Here is a 25,026-nt window from a genome sequence, read left to right as displayed (position 1 = left end):
CACGCCACGTAGCTTTAGATTACACATTGAGGTCGGTAGTTATGTTGGATTACAGCTTTTATATTAAAATACTTAATAAGAATAATCTGGGGGGAATGAAGTCGGCAAAATCAAAAGCAAATTGTTTTTAAGTGAGATCTGTGATCTAGAGTTTTTTATAAGACCAATTTATAAAAATGTGCAATACTAGCAACATTACTAATTCTTAAATCTACATTTTTCTAGATTACATATTGTCACAACAATTAAACTTTATTTCCTATATTTCATCAAAGTTTCAATTCAATTAATTATTTGTGTCAAATATTGATTTTAGAATAACTTTTTTATTTTCAAGTTTGGTGCAGAGAGTATACTTATTTGTCAACTTATCCCTCCTCTTCCACGAATGCAAAATATATAATACTGATTTAAAGATAAGAGGCTATGTTATAATTATTATTAAATTGCTTCAAAAGATGCTGTCCCTTAAATTGAGTTGTCATTATCTGGGACATTAGGGGGTCCGTACACGCGCCGAGGGCGCGGATTGATATAAATAGTTCCGCACGCTAAGCACCAGGGTGGAGGAGACAATGAAAATAAATATTTTTAACGCAAAATATTTACTTCAAACTGATTTTATAGCCGGTGGGAGCAGAGATTTAGATAAATGTATCATATTAATTAGGTATAAGGTTTTGTGTAAAGAAAGAAAGAAAGTTAGAAAAACGTGTTTTTCAGCTGAAGAAAACTGTTTAGTTACTAATGACTTTCGGTATGAAAATCTACAAAGCTTATTGGAATCAATAACTTGGTATAAAATCGTACTACCTACGTATGAATTAGTTACCATGTCCAAGCCTATGAAACTATTTACTCCAATAAAATACATTACTTTAATTCCTAAATAAGTAGTTCTACTTACTGTGCGTACCTAATTGAACAAATAGGTGAGGGGACCTCGCCGTGAACATGATAAAGTAAACAAATCGTAACAAAATACGATGCGTATCATCGACGTTAAATCACAAAACGTCCTAAACATAGCAATCCCATTTCCAACTAGAGTAATAGACCAAAAAACTTAACGAAGCCTAACACCCGACCTTAATGCCCCATATTTTAAATTCCTCAAGAAATCCGTGTTTTGTTGGGCACGCGCGGGCCGTCATTACTCATCATTTGCGGGCCTGCTCGTCATCGTGGCCATTCAATTTGTTTATATTTCACGCCACTCGAGGTGCTGCGGAGATGTATCGTCCCTAACACCGAAATATGGGACTTTACCGATATTTATGATGGCTTTATCTCAGACGAGAGCACCGTCTGTCTGCCGTAATGTGCTTTACAGCCCGCGGTACCTCTCAATCGTAATTATTGCCTATTTGCTCTTTGACACTCAATGACTTTGCTGTTGGACTTGGGGATATAGATGCAAATGGAATGTCGAATTTACCTGTAGGAGTTTATTTTTGCGACGGAGTTTGTGTCATGAATTTTACTTAAGCTTTGAAGTTTGTAACATGTTGTCACTATGTAGGTATATTTTCAGGTTTAGCCTTTATGATCATCTTGTGTTTATTGTATTTCTTCNAAAAGTATATAAGTAGTATATCCGTTAAGCTAGCACCCATAACACAAGCATTGAGTTGCTTACTTTGGGGCTAGCTGGCGCTGTGTGAAATTGTCCAAAGATTTATTTATTATATTTATTATTATTATTAATTTAAATAAGAGGCTGACCGTCCGGCAAATCCGGTCATCACTTAATCGTCAAGTAGCCGCTCGAAGGCCGAGTTAACTCGCCAGGGTGTAGTCACATGCGGCAATATTCCGGAGTTTATCCGCGGAATTACACGTCCCGGTAATCCCATAATGTATGCGCAACTAAAAGGTACCGAGCCGGCCTCATGGGCCCCCCGGGGCCGATCGCTGACCGGCCACGGGTGACCGGGACACTTGTCCTATAAAATCAACATTTATTATAATATCCCTTTAATATTTAATGATAAGCTCTGCACAAAATGTTGTCTGATGTAGCAAATCAAGAGAAGAAAAGGAAAACTGTTATAATTGTTCGACGAAATCTTTTTTCAGTTAGGCTTTCAAAATCATTAGTAACAAACATCAGGATCAGATAATAAATGTTTATGTTAGCGTAAGTAATTATTGTCAAACAATCTAAAAAACGATCATACATATCATATTAATTAAACTGAACCTCACAACAGCAACAACATCATTGTACGAGTAAAGGACAAAAATATTAATTTATAGCATCTCAACTCAATGTCGAACCCGCAATTGTTTACTCTGACAATAACCTTAAACGAAACCATAATAAAAGCTTGGTTGAGCAAAAAAATCTTGACAAAGGTGGCGTAATGCGCCAAAGCTAGTCAGCCGTGCTGCGGGGCGCGGGGCGGGCGCCCACTGGCCGCGCCCACCCGTGGGTGGGAGGAACGGAAAATCCGCAGCCAGTTTTCCACGGCGGGTGACATTCTAAATTCGAAAAGCTTTTAGCGTCATCTCCCTGTCATTCGCTTTATTATTCCGAGCCGCGCTCGTTCGTGTTTTGTCTGCTATCAAATTGGCTGTCAGCTGTCACACTTGCGACGATTGATAATAATGTTTGAAAGGTTGTTAGCAAGGGAATTTTAAACTCGGGTGAAATGTGCAGGTTGGGATTTTTGATGTATAATATCAATGTTGAAGATTCAATTCAACATAGAAGATCTAAGATAAAGAAATTAGTTAACTAGGTATTCATTTGAGTAAACTAGTGTTACGCAGGCGATAGCTTGAAATTAATTATTTTTTTAAAGTAAATAAAAAACCAATCCATTAGACTTTACCAACGTAAATAAAAATCCTGTTACCACGTTCGAGGGCAAGGTCACGGCTAAAAGAACAACTCGCTCATCAAGCGTTCTTTGTGCGGCGAGGCCTCAAGGCATTGATGGATGATCTGTGAGCAATAGTGAGCATAGTCCTCGTTAAAAGGCTCCAGAGGAGTAGGTGCAGGTGGGGGGAGCAAGTGGGCGGGGCGGGGCGGGGCGCAGGGTGCCGGCCGAGGTGCTCGCCCACCGGCCCGAGCCTTCACAAGTTCACAGTCGCGTCGCACACGCCGATCTCGGCGCACAAGTTCCGTGGATCGCTCCCAAACCACCTGTAAAAAGGTGCACGCAAACTGTCGCTAATTTACCAGTGACCACCCGCCACCCAAATTGCCGTGAAGGAAGCGCGGCGCCCTCGCAATTAGGTGCACCTGTCGCACGTTAATTTCGCGCTCGCGATTAACGCACTCGCAAAAAAGCCGAAACTGGAACCGATGCACCTGCGATCGGAAACGTCACGCTGAGCCGCGACATGATCATGCTATTCAAGGGCAACAGCAGCAGGCTGGAGCACCTCATCGAGAAGATCCAGGCCAACAAGGAGAACCACGACGTGATATCCGACGATATAAAAGGTAAGGCACTGCAATAGATATAATACCAACTTTTGTTTAAGCTTACAACACTATTTCCTATTGAAAACAACAACCTTTCTTGCTAACCAACAGGCAGTTAGTAGCGTGATATCGGACGATATAAAAGGTAAGGCACTGCAATAGATACTAATAATACCAACTTTTCTTTAAGCTTACAACACTATTTCTTATTGAAAACATTTTGTACCTTTCTTATTAATCAACTAGCAGTAGTTAATAGCGCGAGATTTAATTTTAATCAATGGCCGATCTATTGACCGATAAGATCTATTGATAAAATGATAACCTACTATTCAATTCTACGACCCATTACTACACTACTTTCTTGTAGAAAATCGTACTTACAAAAAAGGCTTGACGACATCAAACATGTCTAAAACCATTTAAATGAATAATGTGCAATTAACAAATAGCTTAGAAATAAAATTATTCTATAATTATGTATTATATTTTGATACTTAAATAGTGTTCATACTCTATTATTTTTAAGGATTGAATATTAAAAGCAATCATCAAAAGTAGTTTAAAAATAAATAAATTTTATTAAAAATCTCGTTGATGTCTTTTTAAGGAACATGATTTATTTAATTAATTCACTCAATAAATCAAAATACTAAATATCGATTCTAATAGTTTTTCAAACAATCTCTAGATATTGGTTCGCTTATCGCACTTATTACATATATTATGTTTTTCGAGTGTATGTTTTAATTGTATCACTTAACACAATACTTACGTAATTTTAGGATTAAGCATAAGTTGTTACTAAAATAGGTAAATACCTAATATTAAGATTTTGTGCTTGTAATAAAAGCTGCATTTTTTATTTAAACTAACAAGTTCTGTTGAAGTAGGTACTCAAATACATTGTAGTTTAACGTGTATACGAGTAAAACTTTTCATAGTGATGAATAACTCTAAACGTTACAGAACAAACTATACTACATTTTGCAAAAGATACAATTGAAAAAATTAAAGTTTTGATTTCAGATTTAATACAGATATTCAAATGGGTTTGCTGAATGATGATGAATGAAATCTGAAAATATCTCGTAGATTTTTAATGACAAAAGTTTATGAGTAGAGCTTTTCACTAAGGCTTATTATTACAGCTTTACAACATATTATAGAGTTTAAGTTGTAATAAAATGTGCGTAGTACACAAATAAATAATGAATCTGGTATTTATTCAAAACGAAAATAACAAAGAGAATCAAATTGATTTTTTAAATCCACAATGGAGGAGCTTTGCGCTAGCTTCTTACGTGATGGAAGTAATGATCAGGCTGAAGGTGGAAGCGAACTTTACCCGGAAACCTTACAGAAGAGATAAATAAATAGATACATCTTTGGACATTTTCAGCGCCAGCTAGCCGCAAAGTAAGCAACTTATATGCTTGCATTATGGGTGCTAGCGTAACGGATATACTATATATACTTTTTAAAGGCATACANAACGGATATTATACATAGTAACACCCAGACCCGTCGCCGAAATTAAAATTCATCATTTCAATTTCTGCCCGGCCGGGAATCGCACCCGGGACCTTTGGGCATAGTAATCCGAACCACTACACCAAAACCAAACGGTCGACAGATACGGCTGAGTTGCACCACCTAACTTTATTCGTAACTATGACGATCACCGGTGCTTTTTGTATGGAGTATGACAGATTTTTGACGTTTGTTAAAGTTAAAGTAAGATGGGGTTGCATCATCTTACTTTAACAAACCTTAGTAAGTATCTTAATTCCAACTGCTGAAACACAAAATTAAGTCATTTTCAACATCGGTGCTTAATACAAGAGCTGAAATCAATTTTAGACGATTAAACTAACTCTTGATTAATAGAGTGAGATATTAGTAATTAGAATCCAATTGGATTATCATAGACATGAAAGTCAGGTGCAGCGCATAAATGCACTCGAATGGCTTATAAAAAGAAAAGGTTATAAAATATTTAGCTTTTTGTTCTTATAAAAGAAACTATCGACATAATAAATAGTGCAAATTGCTGATTAGTAATTTCATGATTTCGTGATCAAACAGATTAGTACTATAAAATCTGTAGAATTAATTTCTTTAATTATTATTTGAATTTTTGAGATTACTCGATATTTGGCAGCATTTTACGTCCTTAAGAACATAAAACTTTTACAATAAACTAAAGATTGTAATATTTTTCTAAGAAAACAAAATATAATTATCTTGCTTCAAAATAAACAGAAAAAATTGGCCAAGTGCGTGTCGTGGCACGCGCAGTGTAGGGTTCCGTAGTTGTCCGTCGTTACCACAATATATTATTAAAATTTCAGAAGCAAGCAAATGACTGAGTTTCATGTTCTGCTTCTTCTAGCCTACTTTACTTACCACTGCTTTGTGTGGTGTAAAAAGCTTTTATACTGAAAAACTGAATTGTATAATTAATTGCTTTAAAATTGAATTAAAAGAACGTAAAGTATTATAAAGGTACTACTATGATTGAATCGGAGCCTGAAAAATGATATTTCGATCATCGAAAAAAGAAAGGAGCGATTATGCCTGAAAATGGAAGAGAAATTAATTAATAAAAATGTTAAAAAGTAGGCTGAACAAATGTTTATTAATTAGGAAATATTGCGAAATCTGAGCTAAAAATCTTAATACATAATAATAGTTTCTGCAAAAGATTGCACGCGACTTGCATTTATTTTAGCAGTTTGTATTTTTATTCAAATTATCTTGGAAAAAGTTATAAACCTTATCGACGTAATTAAAAGGCAAAGACAAACGAGTATACCCGCATGCATGCACCTTGTGCATCGTCATGGGGTGCACCCGCCCGACGCGCAGTGCATAAAGAATTGCAGAAGATTAAATATGCGCACGCGACGGTGGCGTAATGCGCACTCTTTGCAAACTAATAATTATGTTATTTTCTTTTATGAACTTGAACAATCTATGAGTTAGTCAATGATTTTTAAAATTCAATAATATATTTAAGTTATAAGCTGTGATTCAATCATCCTGACTGACTAAACTGACTATGTACTAAAAAGGCAATGAAATTGCCGTTTTGTAAACAGGATTTGAAAAAAATAAAAATTTCTGCACAGATTTTGGAAAGACAACATTGAATCCGCTAAACTATTCAATACCAAAATCAAAGAAGAACGGTCATCTGTGACCCAGACCCGACAGAAACGAGACATACCTTGTATAGTTTAGAAATAATCGAGTGAGATCACTTATCGTTTCCACCCTGTATAATCCGGCTGTATCTCCAGGTCACCTAGATAGATTCCATAGCAGCTGTAATAGACATTTAATTATGGTGATAAATAGGCATTTTGTATTTGTTTTTGTATAACGCCTGAACAAAAACAAAGGGTAATATTTTGGTGTTTTAGATTTCGAATATAAAAGATATATAATTTAACTAATTAAGACATGACAAAAAAACTGAGGCATGTCTCGTTTCTGTCGGGTCTGGGTTTTTTTTTGTATGGGGCGTGACCGTTCTTCTTTCCCGTTAGATTTTGGTATTGAATAGTTTAGCGGAAAATGTTTGTCTTGTGAATTAATCTTGCAATGGTAGGTAATTCTATAGGTGTTGTTACTTATTCATAAAGTCTTCAACTACATTTTGGTGTGGGATACCAAGGAGGCGTAGACAATGTTACAACGGATTTGAGATTACCCAGAAAGTACGTCTAGCCCGAGTATTAGTTACAAGCCGTGGGTGTAGTGGAGGATGGTCGGACAGCGTAATTAGCAGCGATTGCAAGCAATTCCTCGGGTGACGGTGGCGCCGCGCGGCGGTGGGCGGCGGAAGCGCACTTCCTAATTGTCCCGGCTGGACACCTCGGCCGGCGCCTCGGCAATCAGCGCCAATCGCTACCATGCTTCAAAATTGTCTGCGCTATTAATCCTACTATCATGCATTACAGTTTGATTGTGCATTCTTTTCTTAAAGGTAACTTAACTTTTGTTTTGTCTCCTGTCATCCGATTTGCACTGGATAAGTCGAAACTTAACTTCGAACTCCTTCTGATTAATTTCGTTACGGGTCCAATAACTTTCCCCCAGGACAAACTGAACTTCACTGGTTTGGTTTTTATTGGCGGTCAAGTTGTAGATCCTGGCTACACAGGAGTTGCAGCGGTGGGAACGAGAGGTGGGAATAGTCCCGTAATCGTCCCGACTGGACACCTCGGCCGGCGCCTCGGCAATCAGCGCCAATCGCTACCATGCTTCAAAATTGTCTGCGCTATTAATCCTACTATCATGCATTGCAGTTCAATTGCGGTACTTCAGACGTAGCCACGTAGCTTTAGATTACACTTCGAGGTCGGTAGTTACGTTGGATTACAGCTTTTATATTAAAATACATAATTAGAATAATCTGGGGGAATGAAGTCGGTACAATCAAAGGCGAATTGACGTTTTTAAATGAGATCTGTGATTTAGAGCTTTTTTATAAATCCAATGTATGTATCCCTTTCAGCCCAGCCGAACACAATTGTGACGTTAGTTTAAAGAAAAATTTTGGCGGTATTTTAAGGCGTAAGTGATCGGGCCCACAGCCGCACGATTGTGACGGATATGCTCTATCTATTGGTGTGAGTAAGATAGCCAGCAAGCGCCGCGAAATTCAAATTAAAACGGGTTCATTTTGCCGTTGCTCTTGTTTGGGGTATCGCTGCGTGTGAGTGAATCTAATTACATTAAAATTATGTTATTGCTATGTTATTATTGTGATTTATAGTTAATTATGAACTGTTTTACGTAACAGTCAATAAATTTGTTCGTATTTTTGGTAAATTTTCAAGAAAAAGTGTCACAGAAGTATTAAGTCACAATTGTATCACTGCGGGCCCAACTAGGTACTACATTGCAATGGCTAGATCATTATTTTTCCTTAATTACGATACAATTGGGGAGTAACTGGAACAGTATAGCATGGTAGATGTTCATGAGGCATGTGTGCAAGATTGGAAGATTCTTACTCCTCCAAGAATGATGCTCCACTCTCATCTTTGAGGGCAACCCCCAATCAAAGTGACGGCAAATGGACAAAAAAAAGATTTCGTGGCAAGACTACTAGTCAAGCTCAAGATAATTAAACTAATGAACAGCCCAAATCATTTGCGGAGTACTCAGAAATTTATTTTAAAGTCAATCTGTTTGTAAAGTTTGCTATCGCTGCTGCGCTATATTACATGGCCGAAAAGGGCCAGCAAATGAAATCACAATGTACATCTAATGAAATCCAAATAATCTTTGGGGTTCATTGGACTATGAATTGCATTAAATGCCCTCGAATTAAAATGTTTTGTATTGTGACTTTGAATGAGTTGGGCCCACGTTGATACAATTGTACGCCCCCTGAAAAACCATGAAAACAACATAGGACCACTGAAAATGTTCAATATTCATTTTCTCTGATCCCCAAAGATAATGAATATCGAGTTTTTTTATTACTACCTTGTTTAGTTTCGTCGTGGGTCTGAAAGGGGTATAAGAAATACATAGAAATACGCAATACTAGCATTCAAGTAAATATTACTAACTAGCTTTTGCCCGCGTGAAATTTGTTTTGTCACAGATCGTCATAAATTATAGCCTACATGTTATTGTGGGTTATAAACAATAATACTGTAAAGTTTCATCAAAATCCGTTCAGTAGTTTTTGCGTGAAAGATTAACAAACATGTTGACATCCAGACATCCATACAAATTTCGCGTTTATAATATTAGTAGGATTCTCAAACCTGCCTACATTTTTTTTGCACATTGTCTTGTCACAACAATTTAACCTTTTTTCCTATAGGTATTTCATCAAAGTTTCAATTCAATGAATTATTTGTGTCAAATATTGACTCTAGAATAACTTTTTTATTTTCAAGTTTGGTGAGATTCCATGTAGAGTAGGTACTTATTTGTCAACTTATCCCTGCTCCTCCACGAATGCAAAATATATAATACTGATTTAAAGCTAAGAGGCTAGGTTATAATTATAATTAATTTGCTTCAAATGATGCTGTCCCTTAAATTGAGTTGTCATTATCTGGGGCATTAGGGGGCCCGTACACGCGCCGAGGGCGCGAATTGATATAAATAGTTCCGCACGCTAAGCACCGGGGTGGAAACAATGAAAATAAATATTTTTAACGCAAAATATTCACTTCACACCGGTTTTTATAGCCGATGGGAGCAGAGATTTAGATAAATGTATCATATTAATTATAAGGTTTTGTATGAAGAGAGGAAGAAAGTTTGAAAAGCGTGTTTTTCAGCTAAAGAAAACTAATGACTTTCAGTATGGAAATCTACAAAGCTTAGGTATTGGAATCAATAACTTTGTATAAAATCAGTTACCACATCCAAGCCTATGAAACTATTTACTCTCTATTTACTCTTATCCCTAAATAAGTAGTTAATATTAATTCTGTGCCTAATTGAACAAAGAGGTGAGGGGACCTCGCCGTGAACATGATNGAATGTCGAATTTACCTGTAGGAGTTTATTTTTGCGACGGAGTTTGTGTCATGAATTTTACTTAAGCTTTGAAGTTTGTAACATGTTGTCACTATGTAGGTATATTTTCAGGTTTAGCCTTTATGATCATCTTGTGTTTATTGTATTTCTTCCTATGAGCGTGGTATACAAGGTAATCGTAAAGCTAAATACGCGTATTATAATATGCAGAGTTAGGAGTGGGTTGACCAATTAGGTTGAAGAGTCGGAAAAGAGCCCCTCTTTAATCAGCGAGCTTTACAATTATATTAAAACTTTCCTATTCCTCTATTGTTATAGAGGCCCTGGGCAGCGTGGGCAGCACGGCCGGCAGCTCCTGGCCGTCTTCGACGCCCGAGCCGTCGCCGTCACCCGCCTCCACGCCGACCTCCGCCGACGCCGCCGACGCCGACGCCGAGCCACCCTACACGCTCGGCGCCACTGAGCACACACCCTACCAGTGCCAGTTCTGCGACAAGGCTTTCCCGAGGCTGTCTTATCTGAAGAAACATGAGCAGGTATGTTTACATAGAATAGATACTTTTAACCATCGATGACGAAAAAAGTCGACGACGCCGCCCCACACGCTCGGCGTCACCAAAATCGCGCTCTACCATACCAGTGCCAGTTTTGCGACAAGCTTTCTCGGGACTGTCCTTGTACCTGAAGAAACATGAGCAAATAACAATGTTCTTTTTAAGTTATATATTCATCCCTGTAAAACATCCATAAAACCATTCCAAAACCTACGTCGAGGGTGTCCGCCGGATGAATATCAACACCCTAGGTCTTAAGCTAGTTTTTATTCTGGTTAATATGAATTTAAGAGCGGTCTTAACAGTGTTAGTTGATAAAGCCACTCCCACACGCTGGGTCCCAATTTCTGCCTAATGTTAAAAAACATAAGATAAGAAAACATTTCGGCATTGCTCTAGGTATAGAGCAGAATATTTTGTCACAGTAATCTGTAACAGATTTCAAACTACAGATTTTCATGAAAAAAATTACCAGTTTTTTTGTGTAAATGTATGCACCGCACGCTCCAGAAATATAGAGGTAAGCGAGAGCATGAAAATTGCCCACTTATTTTGTCAACATAAATGTGCAATAAATAGATTAGAATCTCGCTTGGGACATCACCTAAGCCTCGGGGCTACATGCATCTAGAGCTTACGCAGCAAGATAACTGAGTGTGTTTACTCGTCCACTACCATAAAGCAACTTGAATAACGACGCAAGTAAAACGACTATTACGGCCGTCATATCTGTGAATTCACAGTCTAGTTTCGCTATGCAGCCCCGTATTCATTAGCAAGTAGATACCCAAAACGGCCCATTTATAGAGGCCGTGCGTAGATATGCATCGCCGCCTCGAGTGCGTCTAGGCTGTGACGTGCCAGCCATTACGGCCGCACATCTCGGCCCCTTTGTGCGCGGCCGATCTCACCGCGTTACGATTACAACACGCCGCGACAGATCTAGCCGAGATAGGATAAATAGAAACGTCACTTTGCAAGCTGCCGCCCGAAACTCACCTACGCAAAGATACCGATCGCCACGTACGCGCAGAGTGGTAGAAATGTCACCTCGAATTCGGGAGGTCGGACGAGGAGCCATTCGGGGAATGCAACAATCTAATTGCCGAGGATTCATTAGATAATCGCCATGCAATTGCGGTCAGTGCAGCGCTGCGGAGATAGAGATCGATGCGTGCGCGGATGGAGTGCGGAGGTTTCGCCGACAAATGTATCGCGCGATGATCGCGTCCCGCGCGACAGACGCTGACGGCCGGAAATAGGCTCCAGATAACAACTCCCTAGGCTGCGCGCCACACCTTTATCATCGCGCCGCACATGGGAAAGGCGATCATTATAAGAATAAATCAATTACAGACCGAGCTAGCCATTCGTCTTAGGCCTGGAGAAATCGTAAAACAGTAAAACTTGCAACGGAAAATATTACTTTAAAGCTGAAATGCTGATAGGATGAAATTTACTGCCCGAGTTAATTAAGACATCCGATATGTATTGTAGCGTATTTGATAGAGACGTGCAATCGCGCTCGTAAAACAGTCGGCGCGGGCGGCTGCGGCTCGCAGACGGCTGGCCGCGTCACACCCACTCTACCCTTGTAGTCTCTCTGTCTAGCATATTGCTCTCCAATTAACAATCATTCGAACTTGTTTTGTAATTGGCCTCATCATCCGGATCCTAATTTTAACTCGGAATAAAATCTGACGGCATATTCTTTGTTCTTCACTGCCCGGTAGGTCTGTCACGTCACTTAATGACTAACTTTGTCACTGATTTATGCAGAAAGTTACTTTAGCAAGAGCAGTAGCAGCAGTTATGCTACAATGTTTAAAATCAGATTGCAGTCGTAAAACATTAAGATCTTATCTTAATTTAATTTGAAATGAAATGCAACGCATGTGCGCAGAAAGTAGAGTACCTACCTACTGGTTATTTTATGAGCTTGTAAATAAATTTAACTCGCTCTAAAGGTATGAGCATATTTTATAAAATTAAAATAAATTAAGTAGACCATTCCTTCCTCCATCCTTGTAGTNAAAAAAAAGTATAATAGATGTTTATTGCTAATGACATTATGAAGTTGAATGATTCGGAATTATGAACATTAGAGACAGAGTAGTTAGGAATTGTGATTGTTAGGATGAAAAATTTTAGGAAGAACATTTTCGGACTTCCAATTTTCGGAGTTGAAAATTTAGGTGAACTTTGGCGCACCCCCATCCTTGTAGTGTATGAATTATTTTAGTAAGTAAACATCCATAAAACCATTGCCAAAACCTATGTCGACGGTGTCCGCTGGATGAATATCAACACCCTAGGTCTTGAGCTAATTGTTATTCTGGTTAATATTAATTTAAGAGCAGTCTTAACAGTGTTAGTTGATAAATCCACTCCCACACGCTGGGTGCCAATGAGGGATTTCGCGTATGAAAGATCCGCTAGATGGCGGGACGTGGATGTGGGGTCTGACTGCTGCGTGATTGGTGGATTTTGACATATCTGTCAATGTCATGTCAAAAATAACCAAAAATGCAGCATTTGAACCTTGCGTCTTCGTATTGCCATCTGGCGGATTTTTCATACGCGAAAACCCTCATTTCCGCCAAATGTTTAAAAACATAAGATAAGAAAATATTTCGGCATTGCTCTAGGTATAGAGCAGAATATTTTGTCACAGTAATCTGTAACAGATTTCAAACTACAAATTTTCATGAAAAAAATGGTTACCAGTTCTTTTGTGTAAATGTATGCACCGCATGCCCCAGAAATATCGAGGTAAGCGAGAGCATGAAAATTGCCCACTTATTTTGTCAACATAAATGTGCAATAAATAGATTAGAATCTCGCTTGGGACATCACCTAAGCCTCGGGGCTACATGCATCTAGAGCTAAATAAATAAAATAAATTAAGTAGACCATTCCTTCCTCCATCCTTGTAGTGTATGAATTATTTATAAAGAGGTAAACAAAACACACCGTATTTCAACGTAAAACCGAGATAATGCATTCCTTTAAGCTGCAGCCCCTTATCGCTACATCTTAAGTAATGACAAGAAACATTTTATGTCCAGGTGACAATTACCCTGAGAAGGCGCTCGGCCACATTTTTGGCGACGAGCACCTGACCCCGGGACCCGCAGTCACCCGACTGTGTGAACCGGCGCGTTATTGTACTGGGAAAGTCGCCCGGTAGCCCATTCCAAGCTTTTATTGGCTATCACGTTCACCTCAAACTAGTTTGAAATGTTCTTGGTGAGCTATACGCGGAAAACATTGGGCTCGTAATGTCGGACGCTCTCACGCTATTCGGGTACTTAATAACGAGCGGCGTTACTCGCGTGCCGCATCACCATAAGCCGCGTGGTCAACCGCGCACTCCCGCGCACCCTGGGAGCCTGGGATCTCCCGCGGAGCTTCGCGCAGCTTATTGAATTCTCGCACGAAGGATTGTGATGACAAGTCCAATATTTCGTTAAATATAATGCAGCGTCCACACTGGATAATTTTTCCATTTGCATTGGCAAACGGCAACAGTGTGAATGTACGTGTCCAGGACGATGCATTGCTTTTTAATATTCATTGATTATTATTTTTGCATTTGATTAGATTGGTGAAAAAGATGATGCTAATAAACAAAAAAATAACATTGATTAAATAAGAAAATTTCAATGCACTCTAGAATTATAAATCTTACAAGTAACGGTATAAAGCGAGCGAAATGAGGTGCCGGCTGAAGTGAATTAATATTTTCACTTTCATTACGAAATTGCTAAATTAACTGAGAGAAATCTTAGGAGCAATCTCAAGACAGGTGCTAGTAACAACTTCAACATTAGCATAAGTAGTGCATAATGAGGCACTTGAAGACGTGTAAAGAAAGCGAGCTGAGAGGATATCCTAGTAAAACATAACGAATTCCCGTATAACGTTTTCAGGTACAAAAAGTGCGTGGGCATGGGCGCTGGATTTATCGCGTACAGACGTTCGGATTTATTAATTCTGTCGGGGGCCGATTGCTCCAATTAAGCGAGCGGAGTAAACATGCCGCGGGAAGTTTATGCGCCCGGCTGCGCGCGCGCCGCCTTTAGTGATGGGCTGACGTTTGACATAAAAGAACTTTGCCAAAGTGTTTTAGTATCCAACTGCATTATAACGTTGAAAAGCCTGTGAATATAAATGACAAAAGAAGAACAGATGTTGATTATTTTACTTATTCAGTGTTTCAATCGTTATTTCATTTTGTTCGTTTCTTTAATTGGCTTATGTTCAAGTAGTATCTTCCTGCACATGTACCTACGTACAACTACAATCACATGCTGTTGAAACATTGTTAAATAAAATAGAATAAAAATAAATCATTAATTCTGACTGATGAAGAGACCTCATCCACATTTATCTTCAGTTATATCATAAGATCAATGTAGAGACTCTACATCAGTCTTATACTTTACATAGTATACTCCATCTCATCATAAAGTTCACGGTTCCTAATGCGGCATGTGTTATGGCTCTATCAATCCTTTTGTCTTAAAACTGAATTACCTACATTAAAGGGTGAGGTTTTTAGTATTCGTATGTACATACCTACCTACCTAATGTTATTTGAGTTTACATGTTTTTATTTCCATCCTTGTTTCGTTATTCCCTATAATCTAAATTTTCACTACATTTGTCTGGATTTATCACTCTTCTTGATTTTCAAAATCAATAAAATTATTACTCGAATTGCAATACTGATAAATGGAGCCCATCGCTACCGGTCGCGCGCGCGTCCCTCACAGTCACCGCTAATCACAACATGTGATTTAGATATCACTCACATGGCGGGTCCGCGGCCGGCTACTAATTGTGGGAAGCCTACCTAAAAATTGAGAGAGATTTTTACTAGTTAACGATTTTTTATCGATTAAATAACGTACTACTGATTGCACCACCTATCTTTGACCGTAACCACAGCCGTGACTTTGAGGATAACCTATGTTTTTCGTATGGAGTTTGACAGATTTTTGACGTTTGTTAATGTTAAAGTAAGGTGGTGCAACCCAGTCTTAGACTTAGACAGTCTGTCTGCTTAGCTTCCTGACCAAAAATATTTCTGTGACGGTTGACTTCTATAGTGTACAGTTGGACCACTAAGCCAGTTGTAGGGAGTTGAAGTCCTTTGGCCTCTGATGGAGTCAATTAAAAAGAGCAATCAACTGATGCTCCCGGATCATACTTGATTGTTAAAAGTAGTGATTCTGAAGTTTTATAGATATAATCATCCAAGATCTAGTTTGGTCTATCGACATTACTAATTATGATTATGAAATTAAAATCGAGTTGTTCTTTTCAATTCTATTGTTCAATAGCACTGAAAAGTGGACGGAAAAGTGGCTATACATTAAGATAAGTAGCAGTGCTATTTTCTATTACTGTATCTCTTGGGTGCAAATTATAATATTGATGTGCCTCACGACATAAATAAGTGCGCTTTAAAGTACCTAACATAAATCGTTCCCTCCGCTAAGAAAGCGGCGTTGCGCCAACGGAAGCGCCATCACTTAGCACAATTAGAACAGCGGCTGAGCCACTGATGGCCATAATTGAGCCGATACCGGCCACTGAGCCATTCGTCAGGATATCCGGACATTGACGCAGGCGATTAGTTTTAACTCGTTAAACCTCAGCGGCCTCTGTTACATGCAAATGTGTGTGTGTTCCTATGTAACTGGAGTTTAAATTATCTTGGGGCGAGTAAAAGTATGCTTAGGTTATATGCAATCAGATGTATTGCCTCAAGCAGACACCGAGTAGGTTAGGTAGATATGTAGAGACTTGATTTATACGATCAAAATTAAAAAGAACATATTAGTATACGGAAAATCCTGAGCACTTAATTGGGGTCGCACGAGCCACCCTCAGAGACACGGGATCTTGTGTACCTAGTTTATATGTTACTACAAGGGAAAGGAGGCTTTTGTTTTGTGTGTTAGTTCGTGTTGTGAAAGTACAGTACTGCAGGATCTCTTGTCTTAAATGGGTTCCGTCGAAAGATCAATAAATTGTAAGTTAGTAAGGTATTAACTGAAACCAATAAGTACATAATTATGTTCCACATAAACATTAGCAGTAAAAGGAATCTTAATTATAAGTCTTCTTGATCTTAAAAACAATTGTGTTTTTCAATGATCGCGCGATTACGAATATAATTAGGGTAGTGATAGTCGACAGATATTTCCGTAGTGGCACCATATTTATCTAAGTAACGTATATTTAAGATCTTTAATTAAATTAAATGGTTCTCTTACCTGTTTAAGAGACATCTATTTAAAAACAGAGATTATTATTAACTGCCGATCTCTAAACGAGTCAAAGCGTTTCGTTCCGATTCAGATTTTTGTTTGTTTTGCTGAAAAACGTTTAGCATATTGCCTAAAACCGAGAACAAGTGGAGTCAATCACTTGACGTGCGTTGTTTAGAAGCACTGAATGAGCTGTCGAGGTGGTCACATTACAAGCGTGAAGCTGTCAGGTTGGGAGTCCATTGTGGCCATATATGCCGGCGGTCCCGGCGCGATTCATGGTGCTGCGAAGGCCGAAGACGACCATTATGTCCCTGCCAGCCGCAATTCATTACAACAAAATTAGCATACTCATTATGAACTTATGAATATTCTTTCAGCGTATTTTAAAAACAAATGTATGTGAGAACTGCCAAAAGCGAAATCTTTGGCCTAGTAGGTGCCTAATTCATCGTTTGCTAAATGAAGTCGTTACCAAAACACACATAACAATAACTACCACAACAACCAACCAACATCACGTAGATAAGATCTCATGAAAATACTAATTTAGACGTACAATATACGAGGAAAATCTACTCTTGTTCTCACTTAACGCTATCCTCTAGTTATCATTGTTGAAGAATTGCAACTCGTATGACCAAAAGTAAAAGTAAGTGCACATTTCCAATGCCCAGACGCGGTAGTCGGCTAAACCTTGATAAGTAAATTATTGACATGTAAAGATAGTTTAAGTTGGTGAAAATAAATAAATAAAAAGTTTCAGCCTCTTCAAGAAGGAAATAAAACATTGCCTTTTCGTGGATAATTTTCCAAATTATCCAGTTGTCTACAAGTACTTTTTATGAATGACTTCATATGTGTATGTGCATCTACTTTAATTTCACAAGCCTAATGATGCATTACGAGTAAATGTGACATACGCATAGTGTCACCTTGCTAGGATTAAAAACTCGTTAGCGTCTCCGGGCCACATTAGCCGCAGCCATTACAGCAAATGACACCTTTAGCACCAGCCTATTGTGTTAGGACATTGTGCGAATACTTGCCTTAATACTTGTCTCCCATTCATAGCATGTACCATCATATTATAATCGTTATTAAACTGTCAAATGCGTAGCTTGAAATATGTTTAACTGCCTAAGCTTATAACTGCTGGATTAAACGAAAGTTTAAGATCATTAAGTATTTTTACGACTGGATATCCTAATCCAGCGGACATCATTCGTTAAAGCTTGGAAGAGTTTTTTCAGTATTGTTACATGTGTTTTAAAAACAGGTGTAGGTACCTATGTATTAATTTGAAATATTTATTGTTTAGAAGATACTTTTTGTCACATTAGATTCTGTGAACATTCTACTTATAACCTTTCGTCTTTGATAAAGTTATTCGATATCGTGATAATGTAGAGACCTGATAAAGAGCTTCATTCCGTTTTTTGATGTGTTTTCTTATTATGAATTGTTCCAATAGCCTACTGCTTCATCTGGCTTGGTATGGAGCCCCAAAATTTGATAAAACGATGAGCATTACGATCGGAACAAGATGTAGATGGAGGATAAGCGCGGTGCTCCCGCGCGGAATGTTATCGCTCATCGATTCGTTACTCCCAATGACGCGGACAATAGCTCCCTCTATCGCTCACTATTATATCTCCACCGGTGTTAGTCGATGATTTTGCTTTTTAATTATTTTAAGGTTGGAAGCTGTAGATGGCAGTTTAAAAAAATGGTTGTATGAAACCTATAAGTTATAGGATATACCGAGTACTTTAGTCGTGTTTATAATATCAATGAAATGAGAAATGATAATCGACGTATAGGGTGCTAGATAAATTATTGCTTTCCGAAAGCTTTTTGTTGTTGCGTAAAAGGAGAAAACGATCAGATGAAAATTACGGTATCGTACTCAATCGATCTCCATTGATTGTGGCAATTCCCAACCGCGCTGATATCTTAATCCAACGTCACGACTGTCTCGTGCAACATTAGGGTTCCTGATAATATCGTATTAAACCCTCAAAATTGATAGTACTATGAGAATACAATTTTAGGAAGTAGGCAGGTAATTTTAGGTAGTAGAATAGTGAGAGCCCCATAATCCACTGGCCCTCCCGGACTGGGTATATGCAATTCAATGCGTTTTCCGCAAACGCAAAAGAGGTAGTTACTAACTAGGTTAGAGGTACTTACTGTATTGGAATAAATAAAATAAATAAATCTTAAGAGGTACTACTTTGTAGGTATTGTATTGACATATCAATTCTAACTCAAATAGAACCCTCAGGCGGTCGGCTCCTAGTCTTCTTTTTTGCCGTCCATTGACAAAAGCCGCGGTCCCGAGCTGGTCTGATCACGCGGACAGTAGTTGCACCATTGTCCATGGCCAGTTCTCACGGTGTTTTTATGATCAGCGCACCCGGAGCTATTTCGTTTCAATCATTGTATGACTTACACATTTTAATCGTTAGTACTCATACAGATTATAGCTCCAATCTGATGTAGTCCATGATTCGATAAGATTCAAAATCGTATAGATCGGCCGTTACAGTTACACCACTTAAACGCTGTAGCTTTTACCTGGAAGTAACTGTAGATGACTCTTAGTGACTTAATTAGTCCTTAAAACATTATGCTTTCTGCTTTCATTTAAGTGATTTCATTTGCAATTTATGTTTTTGGTTACTGTCAATTACCTCTATCGCTCGAAAGTTGTAGCTCGTGAAAGATTGTATCCTTTTCAACTTTTTATCTTTTTTAAAAATGATTCATCCCTTGAATATTGTATCCTTTTCACCTTTTGATCTTTTTAAGGATTCATCCCTTTTGATTGATTTTTGATATTCATTAAAAACTATAAAAACTTCGCTGTAATTGTTTCAGACACATNAGACACACTCTGACCAAATGCCCTTTCGGTGCGAGTTCTGCGCGCGACTTTTCAAGCACAAACGCTCGCGCGATCGCCACGTGAAACTGCACACGGGTGACAGAAAGTACCGCTGCGCGCACTGCCCCGCTGCCTTCTCCAGGAGGTAAGTCCTGTGACAAACGGCTTCATGTAACTGTTTTAAATCTGTGGTGAGATGCAAGTTTCGCTTGCGATTGCCAAGCATAATTACGCTTACCTCCGGTGGTGTGAATGGTAAGCTGCTATAGGAGAACAGAAAACGATTACGCGACTATTTGCACTGCCCCACATGCCCTCGTCAGGAGGTCAGGTGTTGGTCAAGGCTGACATCTTAATTTAAATGACTTTAATGTACCTACCTAGGTAATGGTGCTAACGTTAGCGCGAGTGGCAAGGTGTCAAACTATGTTCTGGTACCCTGTAACATTTGTCATTTCATTTTGTTAATTAGTAATTCTTGAAAACATAATTATGATGACCTGGTAAATGATACAAATAGAACAATGTACCATGGAAACATGCTCGAAGCTTTTACACACAAGAAATACTATTTCACATAAGTTTTAAATACTACAATGTCTCATTGAAAACGTGTAGGTTAACTGACTAATTAGACTACCAAATGTAGGGTAACCTATCTATTACCAGGAATGCGTGTGCGTTCAAGGAGAATACTAATGCTCCTAATCCCAAGCCATTGAGCCTCAACAACTGAGTCCACGAGTAGTTGGAGAGGTGCGCGACAATGGCTCAGAGAGATTGATCACCGTAAAGCACGCACAAAGCTCGGGTCGTGGTCGAGGCGACGAGTCACCTTTTTCGTCACCTCGCCGCGGTCACGTGACTAATTCCACGCAATTTGTCCGCCCAACGAAACGCTGACAGTGAAAAGAGATGATGAGCTGACAAATGGCGGCGAGGGTCTCACAAAAATGAAATAATGGCCCATACCTAAACCGGCGCGGCGAGCGCGGCCATTAGCGGAGGTGTTTGGGCGAGCGCCTCTATTCTGTAGTTTGCGTGAAAAGCCCCTTTGTTAGTTCTGTTTGGTCCGTGCTTTATGTGGGTACTTATGTCTCATATGACAAATTGTCGTTGCTGGTCACACAAAGACGATTTAGCTCATTTGATTTTTAAATTCTTACTGAGATTCTCGTGATGCATTCTTTTGTCAGCGTAGGTAATCTCGAGGTGATTATTACGGGTGAATGAAGATATCACGCAAGATGTATGATTGCGTTGCCCTTCACGTTAAGGTCTTTTCTAAAATGTCGAATGAAATAGGCAGATGAGATTTTTTATTTCCTTAACAATTTATCTTTCGGTGAATCTGAAGTAGGTATAGCCGGCAGACAAGATTTAAACTTTACTCGTATATCGTAAAACAATACCCTATCTGTACAAGGTGTCACAGTTTTTATTATCCTTGCACTTTGTAAATAAAAGAAGATAGTTTGGAGCAAATTCGGTAATTAGCACTTTAATAAGTAGGTATATGTAGGTACACAAGGACTAAAGCTTAACTTGCTAAGCTACAGTATTCATTTGGTTCAGTGACTAATATAATTAGTCAAAAAGATACTTCACTTACGATTTTCTCTTGTTTAATTAAAGGTCAATAACACTACCTATTGCAGTGACCACCTGAAAATTCACATGAAGACGCACGACAACCAGAAGCCCTTCCAATGCAACGTCTGCAACCGCGGGTACAACACAGCAGCGGCGCTGACGTCACACATGCAGGGCCACAAGAGGGACCGCGAGGGCCGCGAGCCTGATCGACGCCGTGCGTTGCGTTGCCTCCGCTGTGGGGATGCTTTTAGGAGACCAGATTTGCTCCAGGTACTTTTAGTAACAATCAGGGATCCAAATGAGCTTTACCATCTTTACGCAAATTAATTTAAACTTTGTTTTCAGGCACATATGGCCAGTGCACATGGAGTAGAATCCCCCACCATGACTCCACCTCGGCGTGTAGCCTCGCAACCCCCGCCTGCACTCCTCGCGTGCATATACTGCACCCGCGACACTTTCACCAGCATGGAACAGCTGCAACTCCATGTCCGTGCTGCTCACTCCGCATTGCTGAACGGAGAAACGCCGGTGCAGACTGTTGATCAGCCTACACCCACAGATCTCAGTAGACGAGCACCAGATGAGGCACCTCCAGTGAAGAGACCGCGATCTGGGTCTGGGACTCCACAGACCGCATTGTCGCCGAGCACTCTTCTTTGCAACCAATGCGATGCGGCGCTACCAGATTTTGAAGCATTCCGAACGCATTTAAAAGGTCACCTTGAAGAAGGGGGCGAACTTGGACGGGCCAGTCCATCACCGTGTCTCCATTGTGGAGCCACCTTCGCGGATGCAGCAGCTTCTGAGCGCCACCTCGCGGCTTACTACCTGGCGGTGTCTTGCGAGTACACTTGCCACAGCTGCGCTCGAAGCTTCTCCGCTCCGGATGATCTCCAAAAGCATCTCCTCGACTTACATGCTCATCACTTGTACCGATGTTCGCTGTGCAAGGAGATATTCGATTCCAAAGTGGCTATTCAGGTAATCCTAATGAATCACTGTTTCTTATTTATCTCTATTGACCTGTCAGACGTTGTCCTTTTAAAAATTAAAAAAACTTTCAGTTTTCCCGGTAAACAATCGGAAAACTTTCCTGCATTTCTTTTCTTTCTTCTGATATTTGGCTATGAAAACATCTGCTTCGGTTATTGGTTTCTAAATAGATTCTCATCTATATTTCCAGGTGCACTTCGCAGTCGCTCACAGCGGCGAGAACAAAGTATGGATGTGTAGGTCCTGCGGCGGCAACGCGGGCCCGCTCCGCTCGGAAGCGGAGGGCGCCGCGCACGTGCGCTCACGGCATGCAGCCGCTAGATGCGCGTGCGGCGCAGTGCTGGGCGGCGCTGGTGCACGACTCCCGCGGCCTCATCGCGCATATCGCTGCCCTGTGCCCACCTGCAATGACACTTTTGCTGTGCAGTACTTGCTGGAGCGGCATATGCAAGCTCATCATGCTTCTCCACATCAGGTACGGTTATCTATAGTTCACTAAATTATGAAAGCGAAAGTAATGCTGTCGTTCATACGTTTTGAAACCCAACCGTAAATTTTGGGTTTAGAAAGTTTATATTCTAACCCCATTACTAATAAAACTTACACGCTCGTTGAACAGTGTTTTAAAGTGACGTTTAGTATGGAAACGTAATTTTAAAACAGTTTTCAAAAACTGTGTAACTTTTTATTAGTAAGGGGGTAGGTTTTGATTCGATAGCGTCAGTCAGAGCTTTTCACTTTGGAGTAACCAACGAATCTGTAATTTCAGGCTATGAATGGCGACATCTCGCGAGTGAAGCGGCTGGAGAACAACAACGCAGCGGAGGGTGCGGACGGCGCCTGCTCCCCGTGTACTACGCTTGCTGATGGGAATGGCGTCGCGCCGGCGGGCGAGGAGCGGCGGCGCAAGAACGGTAGGCCACTTTGTAAACAGAGCCTGATTAGTAGGGCGCTTTGTACCTAACTAAGGTCACCAGTAGGCCTAAGATGCGCACCGCGATAAGCGGTTATCACGCCATTATATCGATTTTCCCCATACATTTTGACGTCGATAAAAGTTATCACGGCGCGCATCTTAAGCCTACAGATACATAATGTAACACTCGTGACATTTTTGATAGAGCGATCGCTTCACTATGTACCTACTAAGTTAGGTGCGATATAGTAGAACTATGTGCGATTTTATCGATTCACTCATTCGCAAAATGTTGAATAGATATCGTAATTAAATCGTTGATATCAAAATATCCAATACTTTTTGAACAATCGAGTTAAAAAAGTATCATTTTCTTATCATTTCTCATAATATTAAACTTATTTTATGTTTCATCAGGTGCCGTGGCGCTGCAGTGTGCGTACTGCGGCGAGCGCACGCGCAGCCGCGCCGAATTAGAGGCGCATACTCGCGCGCATTCAGGGGCGGCGGCCGCGCGCCACAAGTGCCTCATCTGCGACGAGGTGCTGCCCTCTGCTGCCGTGCTAGCCGAGCACAAGCTCACTCACTGCAAGGTACATTAATCTACGTTAATTTTTTGATCGTTCGTGCTCTGAGCACTTCTAGGTGGCTAACGTCCAATAGAAGAACTGCTGCCGTAAACTATTTGTTCCTTTGCACTTTAAATGTGGAACATTTTCAAAAGTACTAAAATTCTGTTTTTACGCTTCCAGGTGGTTGCAGGAGACACGTGCGCGAGATGCCGCGCTCGGCTGCCGTCCGAAGAGTCATTCCTGACGCATATGGCTCGTCATCATCCGACGCTCCCCGCACCGTGCGTGGTCTGCCGACAAACCCTAGCGTCCGAGGCCGAGGCGCGCTTACACGCTCGCTTCCACTTGCGTCCAGCTGAGGATGAGCAGAGATGCGCGATTTGTCTCCGGGCGCTGACTGAATCAGAGGCAGGGGAGGGAGCGCGAGCGTGCTCTGCTTGCTACGCTCGCCATGCCAATCCACGACCACCTCCGCCAGCTGATCACGATTGCAGACTTTGTCGACGAGCACTGGGCTCTCCTACGCGACTGCAAGCGCATCTCATTGAACACACTTTCGCAGGCATAAGCGCGTTCACCTGCTACTTATGTTCGGCCGTATTCACCAGTGCGGCTGGCCTCCAACGTCACCTCCCAGAACATGCCTCAGCACCTAAGCCATTCGACTGTGGACGATGCGGATTGAAGTTTTTCTTCCGCGCTGAACTGGACAACCACGCGTTCGTTCACTTGGAAGAAGCAGAGATTGCACAGAGAGCGTTTTATGAGGCTTATGCGCGGGGAGCCGCGTCCGCGTGGGCCGCTTTGGCTCCACCAGAGACGATTCAACCACCTCAAATTTCGGCGCCTGCTCCAGCTTTGCCCGAGGTCAAACGCGAGCCAGAAATAAAAGAAGAGCGTAACACAGATGAGTACATAGAGGTATCGTCTCCCCCGCCGCCCGCACCGCCCCCGCAGCCCCCGGCCCCCTCCCCTCCGCCCGTGGTGAAGCAAGAGAAGCCCGACGAAGACTGAACGGGTTGCCAAGCGAACGTTGTCGTCCGACACGCGGATCTCCCGCTGCAATACTAGAATACGTCCCGTAATTAAGTATTTAAGTTAAAGTTAATGCCGTTGAAGTTTGCGTTTAGAACGCTGTTTTCCTGTAAGTTAACTATGTCGTTTATTTTGTTTAGGGGTCGTAATGTTTTATAATGTTTACACGGCTATTTGTATAAACTGTTATCTTAATAAATTATTGTGTTAAGCTTCCTCGTAGTTTATTCT

General features: G+C 40.5%; 1 protein-coding gene across 1 annotated transcript in view; it reads left to right on the top strand.

The window, feature by feature from the left end:
- Positions 1-25,011, top strand: part of L (zinc finger protein Lobe) — a 50,359-nt gene extending 25,348 nt beyond the window's left edge. The window contains exons 3-10 of the mRNA XM_028300463.1: positions 10,274-10,491; positions 19,683-19,825; positions 21,339-21,546; positions 21,622-22,260; positions 22,463-22,747; positions 23,042-23,186; positions 23,606-23,781; positions 23,941-25,011. Of these exons, the coding sequence (XP_028156264.1) occupies positions 10,274-10,491; positions 19,683-19,825; positions 21,339-21,546; positions 21,622-22,260; positions 22,463-22,747; positions 23,042-23,186; positions 23,606-23,781; positions 23,941-24,774 (2,648 nt within the window). The 3' untranslated portion in view covers positions 24,775-25,011. The remainder of the gene's footprint in view (positions 1-10,273; positions 10,492-19,682; positions 19,826-21,338; positions 21,547-21,621; positions 22,261-22,462; positions 22,748-23,041; positions 23,187-23,605; positions 23,782-23,940) is intronic.
- Positions 25,012-25,026: the final 15 nt, after the last annotated feature.

Source organism: Ostrinia furnacalis, unplaced genomic scaffold (genome assembly GCF_004193835.3).
Source record: "Ostrinia furnacalis isolate ACB-3 unplaced genomic scaffold, ASM419383v2 OfSCF0710, whole genome shotgun sequence".
NCBI lineage: Eukaryota > Metazoa > Arthropoda > Insecta > Lepidoptera > Crambidae > Ostrinia > Ostrinia furnacalis.
This window is presented reverse-complemented; position numbering and strand designations above follow the sequence as displayed.